General features: G+C 33.6%; 1 protein-coding gene across 6 annotated transcripts in view; it reads right to left on the reverse strand.

Annotated features, from left to right (window-relative positions):
* Positions 1-16322, reverse strand: part of PCNX1 (pecanex 1) — a 216125-nt gene that overhangs the window by 83203 nt on the left and 116600 nt on the right. For 4 of the 6 annotated variants that reach the window (XM_016424178.2, XM_001368479.4, XM_007472897.3 and 1 more), the window contains 7 exons: positions 14756-14813; positions 12779-12996; positions 11058-11211; positions 6912-6944; positions 5438-5609; positions 4730-4840; positions 3282-3373 (listed from right to left, as the gene is read on the reverse strand). In XM_016424178.2, the coding sequence (XP_016279664.1) occupies positions 3282-3373; positions 4730-4840; positions 5438-5609; positions 6912-6944; positions 11058-11211; positions 12779-12996; positions 14756-14813 (838 nt within the window). The remainder of the gene's footprint in view (positions 1-3281; positions 3374-4729; positions 4841-5437; positions 5610-6911; positions 6945-11057; positions 11212-12778; positions 12997-14755; positions 14814-16322) is intronic. The other 2 variants (XM_007472896.3, XM_007472898.3) reach the window with 1 other exon arrangement.

The raw sequence follows: 16322 nt of genomic DNA on the forward strand, positions 1-16322 counted from the left end.
CTTCCCTTTCTACCCCCCTCCCTTTTTATTCCCCCCTTATATTCCCTGTAGTCTTTCTAAAATTAACCCCTTGCCCCCTCCCTCCCTTGTACTATTTTCCCTCCCCACCAATCCGTTTGTTACCCTTCTACTCCCCTATAGGGAGCAAATCTATTCTCTGCCCCAATGGATTGGATTCTTCTTCCCTCTTTGGGTCAATTTCAAAGCACGTAAGAGTTGAGTATTTCCTATCTCCGACCTCTTTACCCTTCCAGTGTATTGATGTTTTCCCCCCCTCCCACCATGAGCTTCTTTGTGACATATCAATTTACCCCCATTTGTTTCTTTTCCCATTTCTTTTAATATTAATGTATTTTAAGCTCAAGTTATATATATATATATGTATATATGCATACACATGTGTATGTATTTATGCATGCATATATCTATATACCTATTTATGTCTTGTCCTTTTATCCTATATAGTTTGTCACTGTACCCTCTAAGTGTACTTCTTTTTGCTGCCCAGGTAATAACAACAGTTTTTAAGAGTTACCATTGACCTCTTTTCTTATAGGGATACATATCATTTTAACTTATTGAGTCTCTTAAAAATTTTTTTGTTTTGTTTTGTTTTTGTTTTTTCCCTCTTTTTTAATTACCTTTTGATGATTCTCTTGAGTTCTGTGCTTGGACATCAAATTTTCTGTTCAGGTCTGGTCTTTCCTTTACGAATTCTTGGAATTCTTCTATTTTGTTGAATGACCATACTTTCACCTGTTAGAATATAGTCAATTTTGCTGGGTAGTTGGTTCTTGGTTGTAGAACTAGTTCCCCTGCTTTCCGGAATATCATATTCCATGCCTTTCGGTCCTTCAGTGTGGATGCCGCCAGATCCTGCGTTATCCTCACTGTAGTTCTGTGGTATCTGAATGACTTCTTCTTGGCAGCTTGTAGTATCTTTTCTTTGGTCTGATAGTTCTTGAATTTGGCTATAACATTCCTGGGTGTTGTCAGTTGGGGATTAAGTACAGGAGGTGATCTGTGGATTCTTTCAATCTCCACTTTTCTCTCTTGTTCTAGGATATCGGGGCAGTCTTCTTTAATAATTTCCTGTAGTATGATGTCCAGGCTTTTTCGTTTGTCATGGTCTTCTGGTAGACCAATGATTCTTAAATTGTCTCTTCTTAAACGATTTTCTAAATCGTCTGTTTTGTGAATGAGATGCTTCACATTTTCCTCAATTTTTTCATTCTTTTTGTTTTGTTTTATAGTGTCCTGCTGCCTTGTGAGGTCACTTAATTCTAGTTGTTGTATTCTTGTTCTTAAAGACAGGATTTCATCCCTGGCTTTTTGGCCATTGTTCTCCTTCTGGTCTGATTTGCTTTGGAGGTGATCATTCATTCTCTTTACCTTAATCTCTCATCTCCTTTGCCTCATCTTTCATCTTCTTTGCCTCATTTTCAATCTTGTTGATTTTGGCTTTCAAGACACTATTTTCTGTTTCCAGATGATTTATCTTAGTTTTTAAGTTCTTTTCCCAATTGTCTTCAGCCTCTCTTAATTGTGTTTTGAATTGCATTTTGAGTTCTTCCAAAGCCTGTGTCCAATTCGCTGGGATTTCTGATTTTTCTTTTGCTGATCCCACCCCCTTGGTTCCATTCGCTTTTTGCTAGTTACCTGTACAGAAGCTGTCTATTGTAATTTCTTTCTTCTTTTTCTGTTGTTTGCTTGTGTTTAACCCTACTTTGCTCCCCATATTTGTCTGTGCTTTTGCTCCTCTCATTTTTTTTTTTTTGTTTTGGGCCTGTCAGTCTCCCTTCTTGGAGCTTTGTCAGATCTCTTGGTACAATCTCTGGGGGAGGAATGTTGGCTTCCCTGTCCTCTGGAGGCTTTTGATCGAATTAAATTCAACTGGGTTGGACTATATGTGCTCTGAGGCTGAAGACTCCTAGAAGGCTGGAGCCGCCCAGGCTCTCTCCGGTTCTGTCCAGCTGCTTCTCAGCTGCCTGCGTTCTACGCTCTGAGCCTGGCACAGCACTGTCCACAAGGCACACCAGTGCCTTTGCCCACCCAGAGTTTCCTGTCCTTGTGGGAGGCCCTGCACTCAAGGGGAGAGGCGTCCTGGCCTTCCTGAGCTCTGAGGACTATGATGGGATTAGGTTCAACTGTGTTGGTCTGGATGTACCCCGAGGCAAAAACCTCTGGTGAGACTGGAGCCAGATGGAAGGACCTACCGCACGCGGCTGAAGGCTTTTTGGTCTCTCTCTGGCTGCTTCCCTGCCGCCTGTGTTGGATGCTCTGAGCCTGGCCTAGGTTGCTCTCAAGGTAAACCCTCCAGACCATCACCTTTGCCCGCCCAGAGGTTCCCGCTGCCGCTGGGGGCTCAGCGCTCTGGGTTGGGGGGGAGGGGTCCTGGGACCTTCCTTCGGCCTTCCCTTTAGACCCGAGTGTTCTCGGATTCTGGCTTTTGTGGGGAGTACCTTTTGATTTGAGTCCAGAAGGAGAGTTCCCAGCTCTGTCCTGTTGTTATGTTTGAATTTCAGTCCCCTAGGAGCATTCAGTTTGTGATCAATAAGGAAGGGTTTTCAGAGGTCTGAACTTTTGCTGCTTCTAAGCCGCCATCTTGACTCCGCCCCCCACATTATTTTCGTTAAAAAAACAAATACCTTACTTTATGTATTAGAATTAAAAGTGATTCTAAGGCAGAAGAGCAGTAAGGGCTAGACAATTGGGGTTAAGTGACTTGCCTAGGGTCCCGTAGCTAGGAAACTGCATAATTTCCAAAAGTTATTTGTATTCCAAGTATCTAGTATAGTTACATAAATTGTGGAGCTCCTATAAAGGTATTTGCTGTTATGTTGATTAGGTTTACAGAATCTACCAAAGAGTTTTGTATGATGGGCACTGAATAAATTTAAGTTACTAATCTCATAAATCTATTAATCATAATAAGGATTAAATGCTGGCCATGTACCAGGTAGCATAGAGGAACTAGTAATACAAATACATTATCAACTAATCAACAGCATTTTTAACTTCCACATTTTATTTTTTAAATCTGAGAATTTAATTTTACATTACTATTCACTAATTAATTTCCCGTTTAACCACTATTTAAGAAAGCAATTCTAAGAAACTGTTCTCCAAATTCACTGTTAAATCAAAACAATATGCAACATATTAAGAAGAGCTAACTACTCTATATTCAGTAAAATAAGATGATTGTAGAGACAAGAAAAAAAATGTAACTATCTTTTTTAAGTAGCAACTTAACAAATAAACTTTAATTCATTGCTTACCCTTAGAGCTCCATAACACAGTCCATATAGTAATGCTACTGCCACAATACTACAGATAAAACTGTAAAGTGCTGCAAGCAGGCTTGTGGTGGCTAGATGTTAGAAAAAACAGATTTAACCTCTTATTATCATCTATAGACAAAAATAGTGCATAGATTTAAAAGTGTTTTTGTAAATTAAACTCCCTATTAGTTCTGTTGAAACTTTAACATTTTCAAATAAAAATAACTAAGAGAACTATACATAAAGCATAACTGAAAAATTTGACATATCACTTGCAATCTGAGAAATAAAATAATAACTAAATGATGAAGGATCCTTCAAAAGGTAAAGAACATGAACAAATCATAAATGTAAACAGTTTATGCAATAAATAAGAACTTGGAAAGCAGGGCGAAAGGGGAAAACTAAAATGAAAAAATTTTATCTTCTGGACTTACAGCAGGCACTTTCTGTTACTAGTTTCAAGACAAAATTTTAAACGACTAAATGAATTACTGTAACTATAGAAGAAATAAGAAGAAACGATAAGGAAGTAGAATGGACTGGTATCATTTTTTAAGGTGATAACTAGGTAGCAAGTGAAACTGTGATAGAAGGGAATAATTTTTCTTCTTGCTATTTATGTCAATACACACTAGAGTTCAGTATTCTATCATTCCTCACATTTTTTTATTTTTTAATACAGGAAATTTATTATGAAGAAATATATCTTTCTAGCACAAATTCTGACTGAAAAAAGATTTTATTCCCTCCAAAAAGCTTCTCCAGCAAAATACATCAAATTAAATATTGGTATTCACTTTCTAAAAACAAAACAAAAAGAAAAACTGCAAAGAAAAAACCAAATACAAAACAATTTTTTAAAAAGGGAAGAAATGTTATTATTGTCATCTCTTAAGACTATTGACAGTTTTAAAAGGGGGAAGGAGATAATGTTTTATAAACATGCTAAATTTTTGTGATTTTACATTAAAACTTCAAGATTTATTAAAATGATATGTTAACACTTCTTATATAAGAAGCATGAATTTCAAAAACTTTGGATCCTTTATTGAATATTTACCAAATTTACCAAATTAAATCTTGGTCCCTTTAAAAAGAAAAAAACAAACCCTTACCCTCCATATCTTAGAATCAATACTATATATTGGTTCCAAGACAGAAGAGTGGTAAGGGCTAGGCAATGGGAGTTAAGTGACTTGCCCAGGGTCACACAACTAGGAAGTGTCTGAGGCCAAATCTGAACCTAGGACCTCCCATGTGAGAGCCTGATACTCAATCCACTGGCTTACTTAGTTGCCCCCTTGGTCCTTTTTTGATACCAAGTAGGTAATGCTATTTTGTTTCAGATCTCAAAGTAAAATAAGTAGCATTACAGGCTACTCATTAAAACTGCAGATTAGACATTTTGAGTGTATGCTTCCCAATAAATAAAATGCACTCACCATTGCCACCAAACACATGAATATCCAATTGTTCACAGAGATACATCACAAATGTATTCACCTGAGGCAGGAGCCCAACAAAGAACACTATGGGAAAACATAGTGTGAACACTACCTCCCCACAAAAAAAGAAATGACATGAAATTAAATTAATGTAATGATTTTTAAAATAATAAATTCATCATTTTATTTAAGTATTATGAAATTGTGAAATGTTGTTATCTAGAATTGGCATATTAATATTTTAAGCTTCCTAAAAATGATCTACTTCAGTCATTTTACTTTTTATTTTTTATAACCCTTACTGTTTGCCTTAGAATTGTTAATAAATATCAGTTCTAAGGAAGAATAGCAGTAACAGGCAATTTAGATTAAGTGACTTGCCCAGAGTCACATAGCTACTTCAAACATTTTAAATGTGAACATTAAGTACACAATTCAAAAGGGCATGTGCTTCATTTATTCTGCTTAATAAGTACACTAAATGAGCATTTTCTAAAAATTTTTGTAACATTCATAGTTTTTACTTCTGAGAAACCAGACTTTTTCTCATTAGACAGATTAACTGACATAAGTAATCAAAACAGAATTATAGTACATATATCTTCCTTAATAGTGTACTAAGCAATCAATCTGACTCTTCAGTGAATACTGTTGATATACTAGTAAATTAATATTGATGACTAAGATGATTTAAATATGACTCACCTATAACTAAATCCCTGGCTGACATAAGCAGCAGTGGGTTGGTGAAAGCCATTCCATATAACTTGAACCTGGTCATGGGAAGGTTTCTGCTACCATAATCCAGCAGCCAAATAAGACCACAACATAAACAGAAATAAACTGGTCTACTATAGGCTATGATGCGATTATGACCCTGAAAATGATAGAAATTATTTTAGTTGCTGAAAATAATTCATTTAAATAAAATAGGGCTCTTTGAATAATACTACACATTGGATATTTATGATATCTAAGAGTTTATAATATATTCTTACCCACCTTTAAAAAATTTTCATCACATCTAAACAGATATCAAATGAAGGCCTTAGAAATTAGTTAATCCAGTCCAATACCCTACTCTACAGTTTTTAAGGACAACCAAGGGATGATCAGAATTCCCACAGATAATGCAGGGAGATTCAAACTCCAACCCTGGAATACTGCTCTCTTTCTTCATCTCCAAGTCTTGGCCCCTTTCAAATCTCAGTTTAAAATTCCACCTTCTAAAGAATTCTTTCTGTTTCACTTTAGTGCCTTCTCACTGAGATTACTTACAATATATTCCATACATATGTTCCTCGTACACAGTTGTTTGCCTCTTGTCTCTCATTCTGATTAGACTGTGAGCTCTTTGAGGTCAATGACTGTTTTTGCCTATCTTTGTATCCTTAGCACTTAGCAAAGTTCCTAGCACAGAGTAAGCATTTAATAAATGTTTATTGATTTAATTTGATTTCAAATCCAGGGAATCTGATTCCAATTGGCTTTTTTACTATACGGTCCTTTCCAAAATCCAGACTTCTTAAATCTTAAACTTTCCAGGGGATGGGCAAAGGAGGAGAGAAACATATAGCAATGTATTTTTCTGACTGTTAGAGATTCTTGTGATGCAAAGTGGACAAAGTAATCAAATAAAATGGAAAAAATCATGTTTATCTATTAACTTTATTTATGATATTGTTCAAGTTCCTCTTATACACACTAAGCATTACATTAGATACAGAGTATATAAAAATGAAATTGAAATAGTTCTTGTTCTTAAGAAATCTTACATTCTATTAGGGGAGATCTTACTGCATATATAAAAATGTGTAGAATAAGTACAAATAATTTTGGAACACCAATATGATTATAATAATAAATACAATCAGAGAATGTAACATTTCATTATTTATTTCTTATTTAACTGCTATAATTCTACAGAATTGTTTGGTAAAAATGTGTTAGTAGACTAATCCTCACTGTCAGATCTCATATTTGCTAACAGAAAGTAAGAATACAACAGATTAAAAATTTATCTTTATTTATTGGGAGCTGATAAGAACCTCTCAATGGCATCTCCCAGAACATTTTATGACTTATCAGTGAGCTGGTAGCATTGAGAACCTTCATTTAGGCACTGAAACTAAAGCATACTTTATTAACTTTGTATTTTATATGGAATACAGTAACTTACATGTCTAGGTGAAGAAGAATCTGGTTGGACACTCTGAAAATGAAACAGAAAAAATGAGTTAGATAAATTATATTCCTGAGATTCTACTCACTTTAGAACCACTTTCCAAAATGATGATAGAACACTTAAGATTAAGAAACAGCAAAATCAAGACTTAATAAAATTTCTACTTGTTAATTCCTCTGAATGGAACTGGTATCACAAATTAAATTCATGGTCATGGCAAGGAAATTATTTTTCTACTTGAAACAAATTATAGTAAGATATGCTCAACACTTTGTATCCAGCAATAAATGCTAATACATGATTCATTATCTCAAAGCTTCAGATGTATAAGCTCTTCCCCTAAATATAAAATGGGCAGCCTATAATATGGATCACAATATCATGTTAGTTCTTTTCCATCACCAAGAGATTTTTTTTGTACAAATATTTAATTATATTGCATGTTCATTTCCAATTGTATAGCTAAACATTAAACTATTATGTTCACAATTTGAGCCATACATAGGTGTCATAGTGGATAAATTAATAATGGACATAGAGTCAGGAAGACCCGAGTTCAAATTTTGCTTCACAAACTTACTTAGCTATGTGACTCTGGGCAAGTCACTTAACTAACTCAAACTCAGTTTCCTCATTTGTAAAATGGGGATAACAACAGAAATAATGAATCATATATTAGTAGACATATCACTTCATAAATAGTAGACTAGATATACAATATAAAACAATAGTGTTGTCAGTGCAAATGTTAAAGTATAACATAAATATTAGTTATTATTATTTTAAGATTTATCAATCTCATATCAATATTCAATTCCTCAATTATCACTTGCAGTTTGAGGTTAATTCCCACATGTCTATCTCTAGGCCCAAACTCTTTGTACAGCTCCAAACTAGCATTCTGTTTCCTACCAGACCTTTGTTTTATGCTGATGCTTCAAAACATAACTATAATGAAGCAGGATACAGAGGGAATTCTTTGATATTTGATAATGTATATACATTGTTCTGCTCCATACACTCTCTATCCAGTCACACTGACCTAATGCTGTTTCTCACAAATGCAACTCAATTTTTCAATTCCACACCTTTGTACATACTATTCTTCTCCCTATCCCTACACCATACCTGGAATAACTCCTTTTGACCTTATTCCCTTAGAGTCTCTAGCTTCCTTCCAAGCTCAGCTTAAAGAGCACTTCCTCTACAAAGCCTTCCCCTCTCTGATTGCCTTCACTTGTGAGCCCATCACTCACTACCTACTACAGGTTTTTTTTTTTAAAGATACCTATCTAGAAAAAAAAATCTGTCCCTTATACTCAACTGTAAGGTCTTTGAAGGCAAAGATTGCATATCTTTAGATTTAAAGTTCTCTGTGGCAACTAGATATTCCTTTCATTTAAAGAATATTTAACAAATATTTGCTTAATAAATGAATAAATGGGGAAGAAGGAACATGAAAATCGGAGTGAGGAAACCTAAGTTTCAGTTCTAAATAAATAATTTTTGAATCTTAGACAAATCATCCTGCCAGTATCTACCCGCAATATCCTCATCTGAAAAATCAGGAAAGGATGGCAATTCTACCTTAGATAAAATCCTTCAATTCACAAATTTTACCAATTAGCAGTCATGCTTTTGAAATGCTTAAAATTCACTCTACTCAAATCTAAAATGGAAGGAACACTAAACATATAAATTCAGATTCCCTTCCATTCACTCACCCTCTCCCTCTATAAAGGATGAATAAAAAAGCATTTACTGAGCCTCAGGGCCAAGGACTGTGCCTAACACAAGAATCTGAAATATACAATCAAAGAAAGTCCTTATTCTCAAGCAATTTAGGATTTGGATGAAGGAAACAACACAGAAAAGATTACTGGCCAGGGAGAGACATTTTAAGCCATAAAATATAGTAACATAATTAGGGTCTACCCTCCATTATATTCACAGTCCAATATACTACTCAGTGTAGATATCCCCAGACACTGAGTACAAAGATCTATGACAAACATCAGAGAACATATAGAACACAATGAATCTAGTTAGAGAGAAAATATACAACTACAGAATATAAAATAATTAGATGCTAGACTCTGGGGATCAGATTAGAAAGCTAAAGGAATTAACAAAATATTAAGATTGTTAAGATAAAATATTAAGATCTAGATAAATCTTCAAGCAACCATAAGATTTCTAAAATTAGAGGAAAAAAAATTACAGGGGAAGAGGTCCACAACAAGAGGCATAAGGTGTGGAGAACAGAGTGACTCCCTTCCAATCAGGAATCAAAGTCTCTCTTGGAAGCGGGTACAGAAGGTTCAAGAGAGATCCATCCTAGTTTCCCCATACATTTGGACAAAACCCAGCATAGGCTCCACTCTTGAACCTCAAATGGCTCATTATGATCTTGTGAGCTTCCAGTAGCCCTTACCTAAAACAAAAGACAGACCCTCAGATCCACACTCACAGGCCACATGTGATCAGATAGGGAGGGCCCCTTTAAAGAATTGTTTCTCTTCTCTCATTGGAATGCAGACAGGCAAAAAGAAATCACACAAAGAAAAGGACAAGATACTGGTGATCTACAGCTTTCTGGATGACTTCCCCTTTGCTCCCTACTCTTCCAGTTAAAAAAAGCGCCTCTTTAATACATGGTCATCAGACTCAACGCAACTAAAGAAATGTCTTCACAAGCTCTAAAGTTCCTTTGAAAACTGCATTAGAAGCCCTTTGTGCATGCTCTTAAAAAATGGGCTCACTGGTTAGTCCTCTTATTTATCACAATTAATGACTAATAAATTTAAAGGCATTCTATATGCCTTAAAAAAACACATTAGCTCTTGACAGTTAAAAGGATGAAACTAGGTCATCAATCCAGGAGATTTTGCTATCTCTTCTTCTTGTGGCTTCATTCCATTAATGCCCTCACACTGCAATCCTTTAATGTTTTTCTTTGTAAACTGAGGGTTAATGAAATTGCCTGCCACTTCTCAGATGGATGGAACCGATCAGTTCTCTACTGGTTATTAAGAGGGCAGGGGGTGTTACACACTACCAAGGAGCAAAAAGTTCTACTTCTTTGTTTCACCTCTGGCAATACAGCAATTATATGTCTACTAAGAACTCTTTTTAAAAGTATTAAGAAGCAATTTCCTCAATGATTTTATACATAACTCCTTGTTTCATCTGATTAGGACACCTTATCTGTACTTAATAAATATTGAGGAGACAATGTCTTACACTAAAATCTTTTTACATCATTCTTATTATAATTAACCTCTTTCTAAAATTTTCTAAAGGCTGACCAGCCTAGGAAAAAATTTTTCCCAGAAACAGAATAGGTTAATGATCAAACGGAAAACAAGATGTATCTTTTACTAATTCAATCAAAAGAGTAATTTTGAGTTTAATCAAGTTGAAAGAAGAATCTTTGGGAATGTGTAAAGAGGGATTAAACAGTTTTAGCAAAATGATTCTTTAGGGTATACAGGAAATTATTTTTTTGTTTGACAAATCAAAACTGTTAATCTAAAATTTGTACTTTCATCCTGTCTACATTTTTGTTTTTTAACCCTAAGCATTTTAACTAGAAAAATGCTTGGTCAGAAAACTTTTTGAAGGCAAGAGAGATATCTGTCCCTTTAGATTTCTCTCTCTTCAAGCAGAGAAGCTTGGAATAATTTAAATAGTAAATTTATTTCTGGAAGATTTGTGTTAAAAATACAGGGTAATGAGTATTTCTTCTACAAGACAAACCCATTAGTTCAGCTTTAGCTAACAGGTTCCCGACTGGTTAAAACATGTCCTAGAATATGAAATATTACTTGAAAGGGAAAAGTAAGCTAAGATCATAAAATAATCATATTGTGATTTTTAACCTATATGCAAAAAATCTTGTTTTTTTCCTGTTCTCTTATAGAAAACAGCATTTAAGAAGTATAGCACATTAAAACTTAAAGGTTTTTGACCTCTCCAAATCATAGCCCTTCTCCACTGCCCAATGCAACTCATATCAAACTATCCAAAAGTCAGCATTTCATTGTAAGATTTCAGGTAAAATGTACATGTGTTATATATATTGCTGCTTTTTACTCTACTTATCTATCTGAAGCATTAAAAAAAGGAAAAAATGGATACCTTAAGTAGTGAGTACTGACAACTGGCTATCACCAGGCAGAACTGGAAGACCCAGATATCCCTGAAGAAACCTTGTATAAGAAGGACAGATCCCAAAAAAGCAACAAGAATAGCCAGGATGACAGCTAACACATTTTCTAGTATCTCACGATTCCTTTTAAAAAAAGAGAGAGAAATTTACACAGTGAACAAAATAGATGAATAAGTTCTAGAAACTAGACAGAAAGAAGGAAAGGAAGTTATTAATATAAACCTGTAATATTTAGTTAGGGATAGTTTTTTTGGAGCCCTGTATAAATTAACCACCTTCTGGATTTCCTTCCATTTTTGAAGAAACTAGTAAGAATAAAATTAGTATATGTTACGTTAATCTAAATAGACCATGCTATACAGAAATGTTAACTGTTTAATATAAAGTTCATATCTTTTTATAACAAATAACTTTTATTTTTGTTAAATGCTAAAGTTTTAGGGGGAATATCACTGGGGGGAATATCACTGTTGTTTATCAAAATGTCTCCTCAGAAGGCTAAAATATTAAACAGGTTATCAAAAGTAATTACATTTAAACACTAAATCTTTAATCATATTTTATTAGAAGACTGAACACAGTGATATATTATAAATTTCATTCCATAAAGTTAAGTCTGATTCTTGTTATAAATACCAAGTATCTCTTTTTTATCTTGATTCAATTTAGGGTAGAACCTAGTTCCATCACATTACATAGAAATTATTAAAATATTACTTAACAGAATATTGAAGATAATTTTCATTATAATAAAACAATTATGATAGACATTATAATAATGTAAGATATTATAATAAAATACAATGGATGTAGTAATAATGATAGCCAGGGCACATGACAGATTTAGAAAGAGACTGATGGTATTATATTTGGTTTTTTTTTTTATAAAAGAGTTAAAAGACATTCATAGAGGATTCAGTAATAAATTCAAAATCTGAATTCTTATACTCTGCTTTGATTTTGCTTTGGCTACAAACAACAGATGTGAGGCCCTCTAATCATTCCACTTTGGTGCAAGAGGGCATTTTGTGCAAACTCAGCATGTAGGAGTGGGGAAGATTGTGTATTCTCTTAGATTGGAGTTAAGGAGAAACATTTAATTGTACAACTTCATATAAAGTATAAAAATCACTTATAAAGAAGTTAGTAGTAGTTGAATTTATGGTTTAGCTCTTCTAATCTTGCCTATTTATGGCAGTTATAGGACAATTTTTAAATGGATGAAAAATTTGGAATGGGAAGCCACAAATAATATCATTTGAATGTGATGAAAATATTTCCATTGATTCTTTTAAACAGGATAAACATAAGATTTAGAGATGGACTAGACTTTAGTAAACATCTAGCTCAGTCCTCTCATTTTACAGATAAAGAACTCAAGATGCAGGGAAGTTATATGATTTGCCTAAGGTTTCTGAGGTAACTAAGTGATAAATCCAGGATATGAACCCCCAACTACTGTATAACATTACATCAATCATTTACTGAATGCCTGAAATGTGTCAGACATTGTTTGAATCACTGAAAACTGACAAAAATGAAACAGTTCCTCCCCTGAAGGAGGGGATTTTATTAGAATGTTCCTGGTTTCCATAACAAAAGTTTTATTTGTAACCAAAGGGGTCCTCTATTTTTATTATAATCAAAGGGCAAAGATAGGTAAAATTTACAAATGACAACATATTCTCACCTATCAAACAGGGCTAAAAGAGTAAGTCTGTCAAAGTTAATGCCAATCCAGAGTTGAGGCAGAATCCAAAAGCGATAGTAGTGTTCTACTTTTTGGGCAGCTTCTTCTTGTGGTTGCATATGTTCCTGGAGGTCAGGACTTAAATCTATATCTTGTTGCTCCAACAAATCTGGATCAATAGTCAACAGTCTATTCAACCGAATCTGGGGAAGAGAGAGCTAAAAGAATGTTAGCATCTAAACTATGAATCAGTTACTATGAAGAGATACTATGAATAACTAAAACTCATGATTCAAGAGCTGACTATCCCAGTTAATGAATCTGGATAAACCAGGATTATTCAGTTTCATTCATTTTCACTATCAAGTAATTACTGCAATCTTTGTGTTATTATGTTTACTGTTAGTAACTCAAGGAAGTGAAAACCAGAAGAAAGAAAACATAAAACATATGGTTTTATCGTACATGGTTATAAGATTTAAAAGGGAGAGATTTGAAAATGAACATTTTTTCTGATTCATTTGTGTATTTCCATTAATCTTCTCTGTTCACTAAAACCACTACAAAAACCACTAGTATCTTAAAAATTCTTCTTCCTTACCTCATGGTCACTAATAATGAAGCTATAATATCTTTTTTTTGCATGTACTGTCCTTTTTCATATGAAGTCTCAATTTTGGGGGCTAAATTTCAATGGCTTGACCTCATTTCTTCACAGCACTGCATTTAAGCTATCCACTCATCAACTGTTACTTAAAAAATAACCCCCCCCCTACATTTAATTTCTTGTTGCTATACACCATTTACTTCCCAGACTCCTTCATCTCTATTCTACAGCAATCTATTGCACTGTCTATAAACTTGGGATTTTGCCAAAGCAACATATAAAAATGACACCTTGTGGCAAAAAAGGATTTATATATAACTAAATGTATATGTAAGATTAAAAAAATCATTGTTTACCCTTTTGCCTCACAGGTTTTCAGAAAATTATTATAAGAAAACATTGAAACTATGCACTTCTCAACATCAACTCTAAGCCTCTGATTTGGTCAAATAATTTTTCTTTCTATAGCTGTTACTTATTCCTCTATGCATTCATAAAATGTAACCCTTCTGCCTGAAATGCTCTTCCCTCTCATCTCTCCTAATCTCTATACTTCAAATTCTTTTAAGACCTTGCTCAAAACTTACCTCTTCCATCATTAGTACCAATCAACCCCATCCCATTCTATCATACACTCTTTACTGTTCCTTCAGTAATTATATGTAACAAAGCAATCAATCATTTTCTTAAGCTATTCACCAAGCACCGTGCTAGGCACTAGAAATACAAAAAGCTCATATTCTAATTATACAGTAGCTAGAACTACATTAGCTTGAATCTGTTCCTTCATAAAGATTTAGTGTGAATTTGTAATTGCCAACTAGATTTTATCTGAGTGTTAAGGTATGATTTATTACATTTTTTTAACCTCACAAAGTCAAAGTACAGTTTCCTTGTTGCTGCTGCTGCTGCTATTATTCAATTGTGTCTGATCTTTGTGACCCAATGGACCACAGGACACCAATGCTGTCCAAGGGGTTTTCTTGTCAAAAATATTAGAGTGGTTTTGCCATTTTATTTTAATGTTGTTGACTAAAATTCTTCTAAACATAATTACTATAATTCAACAAAACATTGTAATTCTTCTAACATCATGCTGCACAAATCTCATTTGTGCACTTGTACAATTACAATTTTACTATATATATCAGAAATTTGATTTGTAGAAAGAACATATTTACAATTCCCCAAACCAACCTTTAGCTTTTATTGTCCTACAAATAAAATTAACCTATAAAGTTAACTTTATAAAATAATATTGTAAGAACAAATGAGAAATAAGAACATTTCAATTGTAGTTTTATTAATCCACCTGTATTTTGCCAAATCTTAAAGCTGCATCAACTTGCAAACACAAATATGAAACCTACCACATCATGGGGATAAAATCGAACTGAGGTAGAACTGGATACATGAGAGTCCGAGTCACTAAAACAAAATGAAAATACATTTTAGAATGAAAATAGTTTTTGTAAGCAATTCTATCAAAATGCGATGAATGCTTATATAGTGATTTTTCCATCTATAAGTTCAAAAACTCAGTTAATTTCATAAACAAATATATGATTCAAAGTAAACTTCCATAGGGGCAACTATTCTCATATCTCAAATGTCTGAACAATTCCAACTTTTAAGGTACAATTTTTTTTCTTTCAGTCCTGTTAGGATGATTAAGTATTTCCATTTCATCTGTATTCTTTGAATCTATACATAAAGCAGGTTTAATTAAAAGTTTTGTTAATATTAATAAACTAGTAGGTCAGCTAGAAAAGATATTGAGTCAAAAACAGTTTCAGTATTTATTCTTTTTGGCAGAGGGAATATTGGAATTTGCTTTTTTTTTTAATTTAAAGATGATAGTATTTCCTCATATTATGCCCATCAGGCACAATAAACTAGAATTATAAGGCTCAGTGTTCTATTGCATCGTTTTATAATTGTGGAAACTGAGGCCCAAGGAGATTAAGGGGCTTTTCTCAAGCTGCAGCACAGCCAGCAGTACTAGGTCCTCTAATTCCAAACTCAGTGCTTTTCTATTATATTATGATGCCTCTAAAGCAGCAGTGGTATAATGGATAAAGGGTTGGACTTCAGAAACAGAAGAGACCTGGTTTGATTCTGGATTCTCATACAACACCATGATAAAATGGCTTAACCCCTCTGAATCTGTTTTCTCTCTGTAAAACAGGAATAAAACTTCTTCAATCTATTTCATAAGGTGATTTAAAGGATCAAATGAGATAATGTATGCACAGCACTTAAAGAGTCCTACAGAAATGTCAAATGCTTTAATTATCCTTATATTGTTCGATATCCTTCTAGTAACCTATTTTAAAAATACACACACACACACACCCTTTAATGATGTACAACTTTGAAGAAGAAATGATAATTAAAATGAAGTTCAACAGAAAATATCTTAGAACTTCAAAATAATCTTGCAATAATTTAATAACATCTTCATTCTGAAATATGAGCAAAATAATTTAAATGGCAGCTGCACTTCACTAAGGAAATGGTTATTGAGAAGAGGCAAAAAATATACAAACTTTGCAATGATTTTAAAACTGAATGATATTGATTAGCAATAATGACCTTCAGAAAAAAAGATTGCTATCCAGAACACCTGGAATTTAATTTAAACCCATTTCCAACTGATGAAATCCTTCTTTCAATAAAAAATTCAGCTTAGATGTCCCTTTTCCACTTATAACCTTCCTCTAAGAAGCCTTTTCTGATCTTCCCTTCTGAAAGTTGGCTCTCCAACCTAGACCTAATTTAAGTGTTTCTAGCTAAAAACTCTTTAGAAAATGAGTTCTGACAAATAAATTAAATTTGCATAAATATAAAGGCTTTTATAACCACACTTATGATTCAAGGTTCAGAAACTTTAAAGCATTTGGTTAAAAAAGGAAAAAAAAAATAAGTGTTATTAAC

This window comes from Monodelphis domestica, chromosome 1, assembly GCF_027887165.1.
Source record: "Monodelphis domestica isolate mMonDom1 chromosome 1, mMonDom1.pri, whole genome shotgun sequence".
NCBI lineage: Eukaryota > Metazoa > Chordata > Mammalia > Didelphimorphia > Didelphidae > Monodelphis > Monodelphis domestica.